This window comes from Vicia villosa, unplaced genomic scaffold (genome assembly GCF_029867415.1).
Source record: "Vicia villosa cultivar HV-30 ecotype Madison, WI unplaced genomic scaffold, Vvil1.0 ctg.000113F_1_1, whole genome shotgun sequence".
In the NCBI taxonomy this organism is placed as follows: domain Eukaryota; kingdom Viridiplantae; phylum Streptophyta; class Magnoliopsida; order Fabales; family Fabaceae; genus Vicia; species Vicia villosa.
In genome coordinates this window covers 951,979-972,758 of record NW_026705021.1, presented here as the reverse complement: position 1 = coordinate 972,758, position 20,780 = coordinate 951,979, and the positions used below count along the sequence as shown (strand labels likewise).

Genomic DNA, 20,780 nt, shown 5'->3' with positions numbered 1-20,780 from the left:
TATAGGGTTCAGGTTCAGGTTCAGGCGGATTGAAGGTGAATTTGTAGTCAGGATAGAGAAGACAGTAAGGTTCGGAATTTTCGATAGGAAAGGGATGAGATATAGAAGTTGGAGGAACGGTGGATGAGGAAGAGGGGATATCTGAGAGAATGATTGATGAGGATGGAATATCAGAAATGATGGATTGAGACGAGGATGGAGTGTTTGTAAAGGGAATTGGTGAGAGAGATTTATCAGAAGGAGTTGGGGGAACAATACTTAAAGGTGTGGGGTTTAGTATGGGAGAGGAGAAAGATGATGGAGAAGGATTTGGTAGGGTGAAGTTTACTTTTGGTTCAGATGGAGGTGATTGGAAAGATGGTTTAGGGACAGAAGGAGGTGGAGTAAAGACCTTTCTGGAGATTTGTACAGAAGAAGAAGAAGAAGATCTGGTTCTGCGAAAGGAATCTCTGATCCTTTTATCTCTTCGTTCATTGGAGTCCACCTTGTCAGGATCATAGGTGACCCTCAACTTCTTGGCTCTCTCAGCCTCATCTTCTTGTGCCTTTCTTTTTAGCCTTGCCTGACGTTCCTTTTTATCCTTCTTCAGAATATCATCTTTGGATGGAAGTACTCTGCCACGGATCCAAGCAGGATCAACGTCTGATTGCTTCCTCACACAATCTTCCAAGTAAAACTTGACAACTTGATCAAGTTCTTTATGATACAAAGATATGAATCCTTCAACAGCAATTCTTCTTGACAGAATGTCAGGAAAGCTTGTGCACATAACAGGTACATTCTTAATGACTTCCAGTCCGAACAGATCAACACCATTGAAGATGGGACCTTGAGTTACTCCAAGAAAATGCGAGGCATTACGATTTCTGATGGAGTCCACCACTTTGCTTTCAATCAGAATGTCTGAAATCATCCTTCCGAAAGGAATGGTTGTTCTTGGAATATGAGGGTACTTCGCCCTTTCATCTTCTCTTGACTCAAAGATAGAGGTTTTCAGATTCTCAAATAGAATATGAGAGATGTTGATCTCTATCTTTTTGCCAATGCAGAAAAGAGTATACTTGTGAGTCGGACTAATGTAGGAGGAGCAGCGCATCTTTTTTCTATGGTGAAGAGAACCCAGAATAATCTCAGCCCATACTTTATAAAAAGGCTTTAAGTTGCCCGTAAAATGAGAATCAGTTCCAACAACCGTAGAGATTTGTTTTTCAACTAAAGTCCAGTCAACTGTATGGGGTTGAAACTCAGACCAACCTTCTTCATCATCAAGATTGTACAGCTTTCTGATGAGTTTCTCAGTGATAGTCACTTCATGCCCTAGCACGAATGAAATGATGGCAGTTGGGGTAACTGTTGCATGTACCCAAAACTCCTTTACAAGTTCAGGATAAATTGGACCAACCAATCTATCAAGATATTTAGACCATCCTTGCTCAAAGATTCTTGCATCACACTGAAAGCCATTTGCTTTAAGGTTGTTGACGTCCACAGCCGATTCACATAGAACTTCCAGTTCTTTCGTGGGTATTAAGCATGTTTTCAATGGAGCATCATTTTTGCTTAAACGGTTCTGTGTGGAAGTGATTCTATCTTTAGAGATTGATGAACGAGAAGAAGGATTCATTATGATAATGCTTTGAGATCAGATCAAGAACTAGGGTTTGAAGAGAAATGCAACGAAGTGAATGCACAAAAGAGAGAGAAAGAGAGAAAAAGAGGGAATGAAGATGAAGCGGGTTATTTAAAAGATTTAAAAAGAAATCATTATGCATTTAATGAGAAATGACATTAGGAGAGAGAACACAGTAAATGAAATGATTTAATACAGTTACCTAGGTCGGCGTCTTTTCAACTGCACGCTTTTAACCGTACAGATACGTGTTCACCATCAGATAATAGATGACAGCTGTAAATTTCAGAAAAGACTTTATGCCTTCAGATTCTGATCACTGCTTCTGATCTGATCTACTTTCTCTTCTGGAAACACTTCTTCTGAAGTGTGCTGATATAAATTTGAATGATCTTCTGATCCATTACTTCTGATATACACAGCTTCTGGGGGTTCACTTCTTTGTTCTGCAGCTTCTGATAAGACAAAACTGTATCTGCAGAAATTCTTAAGCTCTTTGTTTCATCAGAGACAAGTTTATCATCAAAACAGATGTTTCTTGATTTGTCCACAATCAGTGTTTCAATGTTGTATATTAAGCAGAGTTTCTTCAACAGATTTAAGAACCAGAACTTGGAAGACAATCTTTCTTCCCTTCAAGTGTTGGGACCAACTTGAGTCCAGGAGACATGTCATGTTGATTTTTATCTTCTTTGTCACCAAGAGAATCTGCAAAAGAAATAGTCTTTTTCTTTGGTACCCACATTTTCTTGGGTCCTTTCTTGTTAGTTCTCCTCAAGTTCTGATTGAACTTGGTTTTAGCATTGTAAGCAATAGTAGGAACAGCATGATAATTCTTAATGTGAGTTTCATGATATTTCCTAGGTTGTGTCACATGCTTTTTGGTGTGTGTTACGTGAAAACTTTGAGCATGTGTAGTGTGCCTAATATCATGGGAGTGGCCATACTTGAACTGATCATACAATGGCTTGTATGTGATTTTCATTTCATCAACAGGTTCAAGTTTGTATGGGGTTTCACCCTCAAAACCAATGCCAACTCTTTTGTTTCCAGATACGGCATATATCATAGAAGCTAGCTGAATTCTGCCAATACTTCTAGATAAGAACTTCCTGAAACTTAAATCATATTCTTTCAGAATATGGTTTAGACTCGGAGTGGATTTTTCTGAATCAGAAGGAGATCCAACATTATTGGATAATTTTAAAAGTTTTTCTTTTAATTCAGAATTTTCCAACTCAAGCTTCTTTGTTTCAAATTCAAATTGCTTTTTCAGCATTTTGTATTTGAGACTAATTTGAGACTTGAGTTCCAGTAGTTCAGTTAGACCGGAAACTAACTCATCTCTAGTGAGTTCAGAAAATACCTCTTCAGAATCTGATTCTGATGTAGATTCTGATCCAACATCTTCTGTCGCCATCAGCGCACAGTTGGCCTGCTCATCTTCTGAATCATCTTCTGACTCATCCCAGGTTGCCATAAGACCTTTCTTCTTATGAAACTTTTTCTTGGGACTTTCCTTCTGAAGATTTGGACATTCATTCTTGTAGTGTCCAGACTCATTGCATTCATAGCACATGACCTTCTTCTTGTCAAATCTTCTTTCATCAGAAGATTCTCCACGTTCAAATTTCCTTGAACTTCTGAAGCCTCTGAACTTCCTTTGCTTGGTCTTCCAGAGTTGATTTAGCCTTCTGGAGATCAGGGACAGTTCATCTTCTTCTTCAGATTCTGATTCTTCAGGATCTTCTTCTTTGGCCTGAAAAGCGTTAGTGCATTTCTTGATATTAGATTTTAATGCAATAGACTTACCTTTCTTTTGAGGCTCATTTGCATCCAGCTCAATTTCATGGCTTCTCAAGGCACTGATCAACTCTTCCAGAGAAACTTCATTCAGATTCTTTGCAATCTTGAATGCAGTCACCATAGGACCCCATCTTCTGGGTAAGCTTCTGATGATCTTCTTTACGTGATCAGCCTTGGTGTATCCCTTGTCAAGAACTCTCAATCCAGCAGTCAGAGTTTGAAATCTCGAAAACATCTTTTCAATGTCTTCATCATCCTCCATCTTGAAGGCTTCATACTTCTGGATTAAGGCAAGAGCTTTTGTCTCCTTGACTTGAGCATTTCCTTCATGAGTCATTTTCAAGGACTCATATATGTCATAGGCCGTTTCCCTGTTAGATATCTTCTCATACTCAGCATGAGAGATAGCATTCAGCAAAACAGTTCTACATTTATGATGATTCCTAAAAAACTTCTTTTGATCATCATTCATTTCTTGCCTTGACAGCTTCACGCCACTGGCATTTACTGGATGTTTGTAACCATCCATTAGAAGATCCCATAGATCACCATCTAGACCCAGAAAATAACTTTCCAGTTTATCTTTCCAGTATTCAAAGTTTTCACCATCAAATACCGGCGGTCTAGTATAACCATTGTTTCCGTTGTATTGCTCAGCAGAGCCAGATGTAGATGCAGGTGTAGATGTAGACTTTCCACTTTCATCAACCATCTTTTAAATGAAGCGTTTTTCTCTTCCTGAATCTTTTCTAAACACGGTTAAGTGCTTGCACCTTAGAACCGGCGCTCTGATGCCAATTGAAGGATAGAAAAACACTTAGAAAGGGGGGGGATTGAATAAGTGTGACTTTAAATCTTGGACGATAAAAATAAATTGCACAATTATTTTTATCCTGGTTCGCTGTTAACGAAGCTACTCCAGTCCACCCCCGCAGAGATGATTTACCTCAACTGAGGATTTAATCCACTAATCGCACGGATTACAATGGTTTTCCACTTAGTCCGCAACTAAGTCTTCCAGAGTCTTCTGATCACACACTGATCACTCCAGGAACAACTGCTTAGATACCCTCTAAGACTTTTCTAGAGTCTACTGATCAACACGATCACTCTAGGCTTAGTTCACTCCTAAGACTTCCCTAGAGTATTCTGATCAACACGATCACTCTAGTTACAAACTGCTCAGCCAACTGCCAAGACTTCCTAGAGTATACTGATCACACTGATCACTCTAGTTCCTTACAACTTAATGTAATTCTAAGAGTATTACAAATGCTTCTTAAAAAGCGATAATCACAACTGTGATATTTCTCTTAACGTTTAAGCTTAATCTCACTAAGATATTACAACAGCAATGTAGTGAGTTGATGAAGATTCTGAGCTTTGATTTGAACAGCATTTCAGCAAGTTTGATATAAGTTGTTTTGGTGCAGAATCGTTAACCTTGCTTCTCATCAGAACTTCATATTTATAGGCGTTGAGAAGATGACCGTTGAATGCATTTAATGCTTTGCGTGTTCCGTACAGCATTGCACTTAATGTTATACGCTTTTGTCAACTACCTCGAGCCTTGTTCACGCTGTGTCTACTGACGTAGCCTTTAGTAGCTTTTAACGTTCCTTTTGTCAGTCAGCGTAGTCTGCCACCTGTACTTCCTTCTGATCTGATGTTTGTGAATACGACGTTTGAATATCATCAGAGTCAAAACAGCTTGGTGCATAGCATCTTCTGATCTTCTGACCTTGAAGTGCTTCTGAGCGTGATACCATCTTCTGATCTTCAGTGCTTCTGATCTCATGTTCTTCTGATGCTTCCATAGACCCATGTTCTGATTCTGCTTCGACCATCTTCTGATGTCTTGCCAGACCATGTTCTGATGTTGCATGCTGAACCATTTGAGATACAACTTCTGAGCGCTGAATTATGCGTACTCTTTATATATATTTCCTGAAAGGGAAATTGCATTGGATTAGAGTACCATGTTATCCTAAGCAAAATTCATATTATTGTTATCATCAAAACTAAGATAATTGATAAGAACAAATCTTGTTCTAACATGGGTGAAGCAATCGCTTCCACCCACTTCGACACGTAATCCACAGCTACCAAGATGTATTCATTTGACATAGAGGAAGGGAATGGTCCAACAAAGTCAATGCCCCAACAATAAATTACTTCTACCTCCAAAACACTTTGGAGGGGCATTTCCTCTCTTTTCCCAATTCCACCTGTTCTTTGAAAACTTTCGCAAGTTGCTACATGGTGGTAAGCATCTTTAAACAAAGTAGGCCACCAAAATCCTGATTGAAGGACTTTTGTGGCCGTACGCAAACCATTATAATGACCACCATACGGCGAATTGTGGCAATGCCACAAAATGCTTTTTGTTTCCTCATCAGCGACACATCTTCTCAACAGATTGTCACTACTCAACTTAAACAAATGAGGATCATCCCAGACATAAAAATTTGCATCATTCAAAAACTTTTTTCTTTGATTCCAAGTTAGATCCTCAAATATCCACCCGGATGCTTTGTGGTTAGCCATATCCGCACACCAGGGTCTAACTTCTTGTACCATGTACAGTTTTTCATCCAGAAATTCATCCCTCGCTTCTTTCTCATGGTTCGTTACCTCGGTATTCACTAACCGAGATAAATGATCCGCAATCAAATTTTCTGTCCCTTTTTTATCTCTTACTTCAAGATCAAATTCTTGAAGCAAAAGAATCCACCGTATAAGCCTCTGTTTTGAATCAGGCTTGGTGAGCAGATATTTGATTGCGGCATGATCAATATAACACACTACTTTTGAACCAATAAGGTAAGAACAAAACTTTTCCAATGAAAATACAATTGCGAGCAACTCTTTTTCAGTAGTGGCATAGTTAACCTGTGCCTCATTTAAAACTTTGCTCGCATAATGTATATCATGGAAAGTTTTGTTCTTCCTTTGGCCTAAGACCGCACCAACCGCATAATCGCTCGCATCGCACATGGGTTCAAAATCAAGCGGCCAATTTGGAGCGACTATTATGGGTGTGGTGGTCAATTTTTCTTTGAGTTCTAGGAAAGCTTTTAAACATGATTCATAAAAAATAAATTCTGTACCTTTGTTGAGCAAATTACTCAACGGCTTTGCGACCTTGGAGAAATCCTTGATGAATCTTCTATAGAACCCAGCATGTCCCAGAAAGCTCCTTATGCCTTTCACATTCACCGGAGGGGGAGGCTTCTCAATAACTTCGATTTTTGCTGGATCGACCTCAAGCCCTTTTGAAGATACCTTGTGGCCAATAACTATCCCATCCGTCACCATGAAAGTACATTTCTCCCAGTTGAGAAACAAATTTTTTTCAATACACCGCTCCATCACCACATCAAGATTCTTCAAGCACAAGTCAAAAGACGACCCGTACACAGAAAAATCATCCATGAATACCTCGATGCTCTTCTCGATCAAATCTGAGAAAATTGCTTGCATGCACCTTTGAAATGTTGCAGGAGCATTACATAGTCCAAATGGCATTCTTCTGTAAGCAAAAATGCCAAAGGGACATGTAAAAGCAGTTTTCTCATGGTCCGCCGGATTCACTGTTATTTGATTGTATCCTGAATAACCATCCAGGAAACAATAGAAATTTCTTTCGGCTAACCTCTCTAACATTTGATCCATAAATGGTAATGGAAAATGGTCTTTTCTTGTTGCTTGGTTCAACCTTCGATAATCAATACACATACGCCACCCGGTCACCTTTCTCGAAGGGATCAATTCATTCTTTTCATTTCTAACAACCGTCAATCCACCTTTCTTCGGAACTACATGCACCGGACTCACCCATTCGCTATCGGAGATAGAATAAATCATCCCCGCCTCTAATAACTTCACAACCTCTTTTCTAACAACTTCTTTCATTATTGGATTCAATCGCCTTTGAGGTTGTGCCACGGGCCGAAAATCATCTTCCAACATAATTTTATGCATACAATAGGACGGACTAATACCCTTCAAATCGGATAAAACCCATCCTATTTCTCCTTGATTCTTTGTCAATATTTCTTTCAATCGATGCTCTTCCTTGCTAGACAAGCCACTATTAATGATAACCGGCTTAGTGAAATTGTCACCGAGAAACACATATTTCAAATGAGACGGTAACACATTCAACTCCACCTTTGGTTCTTCAACTTTAGGCGCATCTTTTAATTCTTCAATTTGAGTTTCAAATGGATTTATTTCATCACATGCCTCAAGATTTCTCAAGCAATCTTCAATTTCTTTCTCTTGATCTTTTGTAAGCACTTCAAGAGCTTCCATCAAAGTTTTCTCAAGAGGATTTGACAAATGCATTTGATTCTCCACTTTCATAATAGCTTTTTTTGTAGCATCGATTCTAAAACAATCATCGTCATCACTCGGATGCTTGATGGCTTCAAAGAGATCAAGACATAATTCCTCGTCTTGGTATCGCAATTTCATTAAGCCATCATCAATGTCTATCATCATTCGGGCCATCTTCATGAAAGGCCTTCCTAGGATCAATGGAATATCTGGATCTTCTTCCATGTCTATGACAACAAAATCAACAGGAAACCAAAATTTGTCTACCTTAACAAGCAAGTCTTCCGCAACTCCATGAGGATGAGCTGTGGATTTATCAGCTAATGATAACGTCATTCGAGTTGGTTTCAAATCATTAATTCCTAACCTTCTTACCATAGACAATGGGATCAAATTAATACTAGAACCAGTATCCACCAAACCTTTGCCTATATGAACATTGCCAATAGACACCGGCAACGTTACCCGTCCAGGATCATTTGATTTAATCGGTGTAGTGCATTGTATTAACGCATTACAACAAGAGCTCACCGTTACTACCTCAGGATCCAAGAATCTTCTCTTTTTGGTGATGATGTCTTTGATAAATTTAGAATACATCAGCATTTGCTCTAATGCCTCGGAAAAAGGAACATTTATTTGCAATTTACTGAAAATGTCCAAGAACCGAGCATAGTGCTTTGCATCTTCTTTCTTTGACGGACCGGGAGGGTAAGGCAATTTTTTCACATGAATTGAATCCTCTTTCATCTTCCCTTTTTCACTCACACTCAATTTTTTCTTTCCTTTTTCCACTTCTATCTCAAGATTTTCTTTTTCAACTAGTTCTTTTTCTTCCTCATTTTCAACTAAGTCACCCTCAACATTTTTTTCTACTTCAATCACTTTATCTTTTTCAACTTCAACAATATCTTCCTCAACTACTTCTCCTACCCCCATATCAATATTTCTACCGCTACGAGTTAGAATGGACTTACAATGCTCACGAGGATTTTCTTGCGTAGTAGACGGAAAAGGTCATTTGTTTTGATCGGCAAGTTGTTTTGACAATTGCCCAACTTGAGTTTCAAGGTTCTTTATGGCCGCATCCGTACTCTTTTGGCTTGCAATTTGCAATTGCATGAATTGGCTAAGAGTGTCCTCTATTGAAAGCTTTGCTTGCTGAGGTTGTTGCTGTTGTTGATTGTACCCACCTAGATAAGGATTTTGACGATTCGAAGGACCCGCATCCGGCCTCCATCCTTGTTGATAACCTTGATTACCCCTTTGTTGGTAACCTTGGTTATTGTTGTAAGGTTGTTGTTGTCGCCCACCATATCCTTGATTAGGATTTGAAACATAGTTCACTTCTTCACTGGGTGGAGGACAAAAACCAGTTTGATGGTCACCCCTACACAATTCACAACACATCACTTGTTGATTTTTAGTAGGGATCCCATGTATCTCTTTCATTTGTTGAGGGAGCTTCGACATTTGTTGAGTAAGCAATTCTACTTGTTGTGTCAATAACTTGTTTTGAGCAAGTATTGCATCACTCGTATTCAACTCAAGAACTCCCGACTTTCTTTGTGATGTACTACGGTTGTGTTGCCCTTGATGATCATTCAAGGTCATTCTATCAATGATAGCAATTGCTTCTTCAGCACTCTTTGACATCAAAGACCCACCCGCGGTAGCATCTAAAAGTATTTTCGGTTGTGGTTGAAGTCCATTTCTAAAGATATGGATTTTATTCAATTCATCAAAACCATGCCCTTTGCATTTTTGAACCATAGATTTGAACCTCTCCCACGCTTCATTGAGAGCTTCATTCGGACCTTGTGAAAACACCAAAATGGAAGTTTTCGCTTCCATGAACCTATTGTGTGGAAAGAACCTATCAAGAATTTTCTCCTCTAACTCATTACAATTAGTCATAACATTGTTTGGTTGATCAAGATGCCACTCCTTAGCTTTTCCTATCAAGGAATGAGGAAATAGTCTCTTGAACACCTGTTCTTCTTCGGCCTCCGGAGCACCAATGGTTCCGACTATCTCATAGAACTTCGTTAGATGAGTAAAAGGATCCTCGTGATCTAATCCCGTGAAAGGATTTTGATATAACAATTGAAGTAACCCCGTTTTCATCTCGGAGTTCCTTCCATTGTTTTGATCACGAGCAAATTGAGCATTCAAACGAGGGCTATTAACACAAGGCCCTCGAGGTGGAACATTAGGTTCTGGAACTGCCATCTCTCCTTCAACTAAGTTTTCAACCGGAGTTGAAGAAGAAGAAACTTCTTGTTGTTGTCTTCTTTCCCTAGCTAGTTGTCTCCGTCTACGAGTCTTGCTATTCTATCTACGCGCAATCCTTTCAATCTCAGGATCAAAAAGGAGTTGATTTGAAGGTACACGTCCTCGCATAAACTGTAATCTGAAAAACTAACCAAGCAAATTAACAAACACAAGGAATAAAAATTTAGAAACAAGAGATTAATTATAAGACTCAATACAAAACAAACTATTGCAATGCTTGCAATATCCAAACAACAATCCCCGGCAACGGCGCCATTTTGTTGAAAGGTATACTGGAGTACGTTTCATTTATATCGTATCCACAGGGATCATTGCGATATCACCGACGCTCTATAGCTTATTTTGTCATGAGTTAAGGTTACTTTGGTTTTGGGTTTGCAAAAGATCATTCAACAATTTAGTAGCAAGGAGTAAAATTCAGAGAGTGCTAAGTTTGAAAGAATGTATCAAGATTTGATTTCACCGACCTAACTTTTTACGTCAAACTATAAATATATATATATATATATATGAACTCGCTAACGATCAATATAATTACGTATCGACGCCTATACCGTCCGTGTCCGCAACGATATAGTTAGATTTACTGTATTGTTTAACCGTCGATTTCTCCACCGTTTAAACAATACAAATAACGTTTTATAAACCGATACAAAGTAAACATCAAACGTTAAATCCATGTCTGCAATTTATAGTTTGATGGATGATAAAATTAGATCAAGATACAAACATTGATGTCTCAAACATTTATACCATAGAAAAGCTTTAATAAACAAACTAAACCATCTATATTGATCATCACTTGTTCATACACATATATTCACAAGAAAAACATACAAAAGTAAAGGAGGATTACATCTTGTCTTGATACAAAAGAGATTTAGCTATCCATAGACATGGTAACTTGCTCAATAAGGTAAGGATGAAGAATAACAAGCATCTACAGCGATTAATCGACGATCAAAGCTTCGATTCTTCACTTCTCAGTTTGCTACAATAGATAATGATATATTGAGCTCTCCAAAAGATCAAGAAGAAGTAAAATATCTGATTTGCTCTTTATATTGTAATTCTGTTTTCTGCCCAGGGCACGTCGCGCCCTGTAGCGCGCATCGCGCCATGTCACTTATAGATCAAACCGCCCAAGCGCGCCACGCGCGCTTTTCTCTGCTGGAAGCTTCACAAAATATCTGGCCCAGGGCGCGACGCGCCCTATTACCACGCGACGCGCGCTTTGCTCTGCCCACTAGACTTCAATCATGGCCAAAACAAGCTCAAAACTTCCTAAATTTGCTAAGACCTACCAAATCATAATTAAAACACATATTAGCATGAAATAAAAGCTAAAATTATAAACTACAAATAGTTATATAAAACTACAGGGAATTATACGAATACTCAAAAAAATTTGGTCGAAAGGTGCCACAAATTAAACTAGATATTAACACTATTTGGCACCTAACAGGGGCAGGTAAAGCCCGCAAGCATTGAACCTATTAGGCCTTAAAATAGTAAAATTGTATGAAAAAGCTCATGCCCGTAAAAAAAAAAAGGGGTGGGACGGGGCGGACTCATTAAAGGGAGCGGACCTAAAACCTTGTCCTGCCTCGCAAAAAAGTACGAGTAAACAGGCTTTCCCCGCGGGCCAAGCCTGTTTTTCCACCCTTAATTATTTTCCTCTTGTATGATTGAGTACCCATTGTAGTCCTTCTTTTAATACAAGTTTTATTTATTAAAAAAATTAATAAAAAATTAAGCAAAGAAAAAGATTAATAAAAATTAGGTAAGTAATAGTGGTATTTATATTATGTAATTAATCACAACATAAATAGTTCATTATAAATATATCGTTGATGTTGACAAAATTATATTTATTAAACCATGAATGAATAATCAAAAATAAAATTTTAAATACTAATATATAATAAAAATTATTTAATTAATGTATCATAATTAGGGATGGCAAAACGGGTCTGACCCGTTGGACATGTCCATTTTGCCCGCACTTTTCTACTGTACAAGACAAAATTTTAGGCTCTCAACCTATAATATCTCTGCTCCGTCCCGCTCCATTTTTTTGCGGGTTTCTGCGAGCACGAACATTTACATAAAATTTTACATTTTTAGACCTAAAACATGAAAAGCCTGCGAGCATTCCCCGCTCTGCTCTCATTTTTTTGCGGGCGAACTAAAGTTTTAGGTCCACGCCCTTAACTATTCACGCCCCGTTCCGTCCCGTTTTTTGCGGGTTTTAGCAAGGTGGACTTAAAACACGGCGGACAAGCCCGTTTTTCACCCCTAATCACAACAGTTATAGTATGTTTTTTAAATCAGTATAATTTGATAGGGCTAAACAATGAATAGTGGTTTCATATTAAATCTTAAATGTAATGATGAACGACAAAAAAAAGTAAAATTTTAAATACCAATGTGTAACGCTAATAGTATGTTCTTTGAATGTGAAAAATATGATAGGATTAAATAATGAATAAAAATTTCAAATAATAATTAAATCAACAATGGATAAGATTAATAAAAATTAAGCAATAATACTATTTTTATTATGTAACTAATCACAACATAAATAATTTGTTATAAATATAAATATTTTTTTAACAAAAATTTGATATAATCTCAACTACCAACGTTATTTTTTTCTTTTAAAAGAAATGATCATTTGTGCCTAAATAGAAGAAATGATCATCTACTCCCTGATAGAGCAACGACCATTTGTGCGAAAGGAAAACATCATCATTTATACTCTGAAAGACATGACCATGTATACTCAACACAAAGTGACCATGCGTGCCCATATGAAGAATTAATCACTTGTGTCTAGATGACAGAAGACCTGCTATATTGAGTCACCATAGAGAATGATCTCTCAAGGTCACATCATGACAATTATGTCAATACAAGGAATGAAATAATAAGGTTTCATATAGATAGTGCATTTCCAATGGCTCAATTCCCAATAGGCAGATGATTGTTAAGGATAAATGGTTAGAAAATCAAATATCAAAGACATATATAAAGAGATCAAATTTGAATGCTGAAGTTATCAATTCACTATAATGTTGAATCATTTAATATACAATGTGAATTGTTTTTTAGTTCTTTCATTTTAAGTGCATATCTCTAATATATTCAGGGGAAAACCTTAATACATTTTTGTTGCTTGTCTTTATGCTTTCGTTCCGTTAACTATTGTTTATGAGTCTCTTTCATAATTTCTTATCTTTGGTTAAGTTTTGAATGCATTAGTTTTAGCATGTATAGTTTTATTGTTCGTATTTTAGTAATTGTTTGAGTTAATAGAAATCAGATTTGAGGTTGGTTCAAGTTATATGGGAAGTAAAAGCTCAAACTACTTTGAAAAACTAGAAAAATTGAGATTTATTGTAGTGGTGGGATTGAGTTCGTCATTTCATTAAAGAAGAATTCTACAAAGATAAATTGGAGTTACCTAATTATCGATTTGCTTGACTTTATCTTTGAGGACTAGTAGAGAGATTGACATATTAGAGGTGTTGTTAGGTTGTTGTCCCCTTGTTTTTATAAGGGTTAAACATCTTTTTGCCCCTTGCCATTTGGGGCGAATCCCAAAAATAACTCTGTAAAAAAACACAGATTCCATCCCTATAATATGAAGATTTTCACATTTTAAACCTTTAGTGAATTTGGTTACTTAATTTGCTGAGTTGTCATTTCCATGTAAGTATTTTTAGTATAACCCATGCTTAGGTGTAATTTATTTCAATTATTTTCATTATTGAATCCAATTAACATTATTTATCATGTAAAACAAAACAAATTAAAATGAAAATAAATTGTTTCGTTGAATTTATGTTTTTCTTTGCATCTAGGGTTTGTGCGCAACTAACAACTACGACATCAACCTATACACGAGCTTCAATCAATGGCTAGAAGCGCAAGTTCTGAGATCAATAGGTTGATCTCAGAACTTGCACTTCCGGCCATTGATTGAAGCTCGTGTATAGGTTGATGTCGTAGTTGTTAGCTGCGCACAAACCCTAGATGCAAAGACAATCTCAATTCAACAAAACAATTTATTTTCATTTTAATTTGTTTTGTTTTACATGATAAATAATGATAAATAATGTTAATTGGATTCAATAATAAAAATAATTGGAATAAATTACACTTAAGCATGTGTTATACTAAAAAATGCTTACATGACAATGACAACTCAGCAAATTAAGTAACCAAATTCACTAAAGATTTAAAATGTGAGAATCTTCCTATTACATTAATGAAACCTTTGTTTTTTTTATATGGTTGTTTTTGGGATTCACCCTAAATACTAAATAGTAGGTGTTTAACCCTTTTTATAATTATTTTGATTTGTAACATAAATAAAAATAATTGAAAAAGAGATGAAAAAATTTAAATAGCAATGTTTATAAAAAAAATTACATAAAAAACAAGGTATTCAAAAAATTTACCAAAATGTCTAGGTTTTGCAGGACCCCCTAGAGTATGCGCCAAACCATTTGGCGCATTAGTATAAATTTTTTTGAGTTAGCCAATTCATTTGGCGTAAATGTTGAAAAGTAAAAAAAAAAAAAAAAAATTCACATTTGCGCCAAACCATTTGGCGCATACTCCTAATTTTTATACTAATGCGCCAATTCATTTGGCGCATACTCCAGGGGGTCTTCAAAACCTAGACACTTTGGTAAATTTTTTGAAAAACTTGTTTTTTTGGTAATTTTTTTTTTAAACCTTGTTATTTAAATTTTTTTTTTTCTGAAAAAGACAAGAACACGAGTAAAGCGAGGTAGCAATAAATAAACAAAACATATCAGCTTTTCTCCTTTTCCCAATGCTATTACGAATCTATCCAGCTACTCCTCCTATCATTCATCTTCGAAACCAACCATTTCAATTAACACAGAACCAAAAAAAGGTCAACCATAAGCATATCAAAGATGAGTCTAAATGAAACTGATGTTACACAGAAGAACGATGAAGCACCCACTTTTCCATTTATTCAAGAATCTGTCAAAAATGACCCTTTCAAAGTTCCTCAAAGATATACCAGAAGAGAAGAAGTAATTCAAAAGTCTCTTTTCATGCCTCAACTTACATCCCAGCTCCCTGTCATTGATTTTGCACTACTCCTAGATCGAAACAAAGATGAACTATCCAAACTCGACATAGCATGTAAGGAGTGGGGATTCTTTCAGGTACACAATTCTGACCGAGCTATTGAAATATTCTAGTAATACTAAGTTCAGCATGTTGACATCAATGTAATTAGTATCTTTGCAATGCTATTACTTTTTCCAGATAGTGAATCATGGCGTAAAGATCGACCTGATGCAGAGAATGAAGGATGCAGCAGCTGAGTTTTTCGAATCTCCAATAGAGAAAAAGATCAAGTATGCAATGCCCCTAGGTGGTTTAGAAGGTTATGGCCATGCTCCGGTTGATTGGTCTGATCGTGTTAACTTAACCATTTATCCAACCCGGTTCAGGCAGCTTCCGTTTTGGCCCGAGGAGTTGAAGTAGGTATTCTTGTTATATTATTATGTTACACAGTATCTTAGTATCTTAGTTTATCTCGGGGACCAATCCCCCGTCCATTAACGAGGAGCCATTTAAAGTCAGAGCAAAGTTCTATATGGACTGGCTCAACACAGAAGTTGTATGCGCCTAGGAGAGATTATTAACTGAATATCTCTTGTGATATTTAACAGGGATATTATAGAGGCGTACTCAAGTGAAATTAGACGAGTCGGGGAGCAACTTATCAAATCTGTGTCATTGCTTTTGGGGTTGGAGGAACATGTTCTTCTTGGACTACATAAAGAATTATGTAAAGGTTTACGTGCGAACTATTACCCTCCTTGTAACGCACCCGAGAATGTTATTGGTTTGAGTTCACACTGTGATATAAGGACACTTATAGTAGGAATGCAAGATGATAATGCAACGGGAACGCAAATTCGACACAAAGGAGGTTGGGTACCAATCAAAACAATACCAGGTGCTTTACTTATAAATGTTGGAGATGTGATAGAGGTAGATACTTATTCATTTCTTTAGTGAATACTTACAAAAGATAGAGTCACTTTTCTGTTTCATCTTCCTTTTGTAATAATCATGACAGATATGGAGCAATGGGAGATACAAGAGTGTGGAACACAGAGTACAGACGAATAAGAACAAGAGAAGGATTACTTTTGTATCGTTTTTGTATCCTCGGGATGATGCTGAAATCGGACCATTTGAGCATTTGATAGATGATCAAAATCCAAAGATGTACAAGGAAATCACATATGGAGAGTATTTCGGGCACGTCCGGGATAAGAAGTTAGCAGGAAAAACACATGTGAGGGCAACAAAGATAAATGAATTTTGAAGGAAAATAAAGCTGTTCCCCCTCAAGTTTGTTAACTTTTTCATGTTGTCAATTTTGCTTGAATAATTCTTAATGAATAAAGTTGTGCCTATTTACTTAGTACTAAACTAGTCCTTGTTACTGAAATTTAGATCTAGTTAATTCACACGGCTACCAAGTGATCTAAAGTTTTGGGGTAAAAGAAGAAAGATTGCATTACCAATTTAATGCTCCTTTGATCTTTGAAATTTAAACTGTCATCACATTGATTAGATACTTTTGACAATTTAGTGAATTTCCAAGACTAAATTGGTTTGTAAAATATGACAATTTAAGAAATAAAGATTTTTTCAAGAGTGAAGTTGTTGATGGTGTGGGACTGTGGAATCATATTAAGTCTTTGTAGCTCATAAGGCATGGAGGTTTTTTCATTTGTAACCTCCAAACTAAGGGTAGCAAATCAGGTCAGGCTTATCGGGGTATGTCTGTTCTGCCCGCACTTTTCTGCGGAGTGGACCAAGGTTTTAGACTCCCACCTCTAATATGTTCGCCCCGCCCCACCCAGCCTGTTTGTTTTTTTGCAGGGTTTTGTGGGCATAGACACTAACACGAATTTTGCAAGTTTTAGCCTTTAAGGGTGCAAGACCTGCATGTCCACCTCACACTGGTTTTTTTGCGGGGCGGATCAAGATTTTGGGCTTGCACACAAGACAGGTAGGCGGGCATACCTACCGTTTGCCAACCTTACTCCAAACAATATTATAAACCCTTAAATATGTTTGCAATTTGCATTATATTTTGATTTCTTTATATGAGGCAATTTGTTCATATCCCAGCTTACCTAAGCAATTAAAGTTTATTTCATTTGGAATTTCCAGATCATAGGTTCGATAGAACCTAAACAAGTACATTAAAATACTACTAAACTTGATAATTTCCATGTGGACTGACTAGGCAGAGGTATATTTATTTCTAAAGAATTTCAAGATTCCCTCAACTAACAAACACAAAAAAAACTACATAAATGTTGTAACCTTTCAAAGTTCTCAAAGCTAACAATCTACACCAAGCAAACAAAAGATGAGTTTCAACATGGATGAAGCACCCATTTTTGCTCCATCTTTACCAGTACCAAATGTTCAAGAAATGGTGAAGATGAATCCTTTTCAAGTTCCTCTAAGATACATGAGGAATCAAGAAGAAATGGAGAAAGTAAATTACAAGCCTCACCTTTCTTCTGAGATTCCTGTCATTGATTTAACACTGGTTTCAAATGGGAATATCGAGGAGATGCAGAAACTTGACTTAGCATGCAAAGAGTGGGGTTTCTTTCAGGTAATCACAAGTGTTGGTGTCAATTTCAGACACCGATACTGACACTGACACACTTTTTTCCAGAGGTATCAGTGTTACAGAGTTGATAATCATCACGTGCTGCTTAAAATTTCGAATATATTTCTCTGCAGATAGTGAATCATGGCGTGCAAAAAGAACTCATGCAAAATATGAAAAATGTCACATACGAGTTTTTCAAACTTCCAATAGAAGAGAAAAACAAGTATGCAATGCTCTCAAATGACGTACATGGTTATGGACATGCTTATGTAGTTTCCGAAGACCAGACACTCGATTGGACAGATACACTCTTCTTACTCATTTATCCCAACCGCTTCAGAAAGCTTCAGTTTTGGCCAAAAACTCCGAAGGAATTCAAGTATACAGTTTTTACATTTTCAATCTCAAAGTATATATGTACATGCTGTGATCTTGATGGAATTCATGTGGTAATGCAGGGAGATTACAGAGGCCTATTCAAGTGAAGTGAAACGAGTTGGTGATGAACTTTTGAGTTCTTTGTCTGTTATTATGGGGTTAGAGAAGGATGTTCTTGTTGGATTACATAAAGAAGTACTTCAAGGTTTACGCTTCAACTATTACCCTCCTTGTAATGCACCTGAGGAAGTGCTAGGTTTGAGTCCACACTCAGATTCAAGCACCATTACTTTACTTATGCAAGATGATGATGTACCCGGGTTAGAAATTCGACACAAGGGAAATTGGGTACCGGTTACTCCTATATTAGATGCTCTAGTCGTCAATGTTGGCGATGTGATAGAGGTAAATTTTTATCTTAATCATCTGGTTCAACATGTGTCTGACACAGATACAGACACATGTGGTTATATTTCAATCATTTTTATTTTTGTCAATTATTACATGTTTTAAGTGTTAGTGTCTGTGTCGTGTTTGATATATATGTGTATTCATGTGATCCGTTTGTGATGTGAGCAGATATGGAGTAATGGAAAATACAAGAGTGTAGAGCACAGAGCAGTGACAAATAAGAACAAGAGAAGGACATCTTATGCGACATTTTTGTTCCCTCGAGATGATGTTGAGGTTGAGCCTTTTGAACATATGATTGATGCTCAAAACCCCAAGGTGTACCAGAAAGTTATGTATGGAGATTATTTGAGGCAATCCTTAAAAAGAAAGATGGAGGGAAAAGCACACACTGATGTGGCAAAGATAAAGGAACATCTAATAGAGGAATAGCAAATTTAAGTAAATGTACTGTTTGAGAAAAAAGGATAGTTGAAAAGTTTGTAAATTTTCTTGTTGACAATTGTGTTTGCATAATGCTCAACGAATATCATCATGTTTGTTAAAAAAATATATCATTTACATCAAATAGGATGGAGTTTGTATTTAGAAGTTATCGAATTGACAAATTTTAAACAACCATCTTTGAGTTGCTTAAGTACTAATTTTGCAAAGTAGAACGCAAAGTATAGTAAGAAAAGGCATTCACCATTATAGTCATGTATTAGGCCGCTATTATTATTAATAACCACTAAAGGTATGCCAACACTTAAGGAGTGAAATTGGTTTGGTTTGGACCCATTTTTGTTTAAAAAACCTGTTGGAATGAATGATATCTCAATCTGCTTAATTTGATTAGATTTTTAATATTTTTTAAAAATGGAACCAAACCAAACTAAATGATATGGTTCGGTTTGGTTGATTAATTAAAATACTTTTTTCTAACATTTTATTCAATTGTGTATTTTTCACTATCGTGTTTTTCGATGTATTTTATGTTATTATTAAAAATAAAATACATTTCATATAATTTATTTCAAGTTCTATTTTCAAATAACTTACAAGTTATTCTTAATTCAAATAAAACAGTGAAATGATTTATATTGGATCATGAAATAAGTTCATTATCAAATATAAAAGTTCGCACTTGACATGAGAAGGTTGGGAAGTGATTTGAAAGCTTAACAAATAAAATACAATAATAAAAACAAAACATTTCAATACACATATATTAACATGTTTCACACCTTAAACACACCAAAAATATTTTGTAACAAGACTAGAAGGAATTTCGTTAAAGAAGAAAAAGGAAAAAAGATAAAAATAAATGAAAACTAACGAAGAGAACTTGAACGCGGAGAAGACGATCATATCATATCAGAACGAAGGTAGAGAACAACAGTGATGGTGGGCGGCGAGAGTAGCAGTTCGGTGAGAGCAAATTTTTTTACTTATGATTTATACTTTCTATGTTTGGAGTTTGGTTCTAACTGCGTGTTTTACTGAAAGGAAGGAAGCGTAAATAAAGATGGAGAATAGTTGGATCGATATAAAATTGAGCTTAATGATAGATGAGATAAAATATTTAGAGCGTAAGTAATTTAATCCATTTGTTCGGTTCATCGGTTTGACAATTCATAAAAACTAAAATTGAGAATCGAACCAAAGCACTTCGATTTTTATTGGTTCAATTCGATTTTGGAACCGAACCAGAACAATCAAATTTTATTAATTTACACTTTTTTAAGTCACAACTTCTTTGTCATCTCAAAAAGTTGAATAGTTTATATCCAACAAATCTCTTAATGCTCTTAATGCTGTTTGAATTTATCATATTTAATTATTTAATAAATTATTTAAATTTGAGAGGTTTTCAAAACAATTCACTCTATGAGTAACTTTATTTAACTTTTTAGGCTTAAATGTAATTTTGGCCCCCAAAATTTTCCAATTGTTTAATTTTGGCCTCGCAAATTTCAATTGCTTGATTTCAGCAACTATAATTTCTAGATTTAGGGTTCTACCAAAGACAAGCACAAAACTAAGAAGAAAAAATAAAATAATAAAATTCTGAATAATTTGCTGCGTTATTGAGATGTCAAACCCTTAAATACAAGCATAAGTTCTCATGGACTGAAGGACTGACCCCATTAAAATAAAAAGCCTAATTACATAATAATAAAAGTTAATGCATATTATTTTGTGATAAATTCTTTCATCCATTTGGGTTTGAACATG

At 36.2% G+C, this 20,780-nt stretch overlaps 2 protein-coding genes across 2 annotated transcripts; both read left to right on the top strand.

The window, feature by feature from the left end:
* The first annotated feature begins 14,899 nt into the window (after positions 1–14,899).
* Positions 14,900–16,601, top strand: LOC131624281 (oxoglutarate-dependent flavonoid 7-O-demethylase 1-like). Its single transcript, XM_058895228.1, has 4 exons — positions 14,900–15,282; positions 15,386–15,603; positions 15,796–16,120; positions 16,209–16,601. The coding sequence occupies exons 1-4, from the start codon at positions 15,025–15,027 to the stop codon at positions 16,458–16,460; spliced, it is 1,053 nt and encodes a 350-aa protein (XP_058751211.1). The 5' UTR covers positions 14,900–15,024; the 3' UTR covers positions 16,461–16,601.
* Positions 16,602–16,738: 137 nt separating this feature from the next.
* LOC131624280 (protein SRG1-like) lies at positions 16,739–19,186 on the top strand. Its single transcript, XM_058895227.1, has 4 exons — positions 16,739–17,774; positions 17,906–18,153; positions 18,233–18,557; positions 18,732–19,186. The coding sequence occupies exons 1-4, from the start codon at positions 17,520–17,522 to the stop codon at positions 18,993–18,995; spliced, it is 1,092 nt and encodes a 363-aa protein (XP_058751210.1). The 5' UTR covers positions 16,739–17,519; the 3' UTR covers positions 18,996–19,186.
* The last annotated feature ends 1,594 nt before the right edge of the window (positions 19,187–20,780 follow it).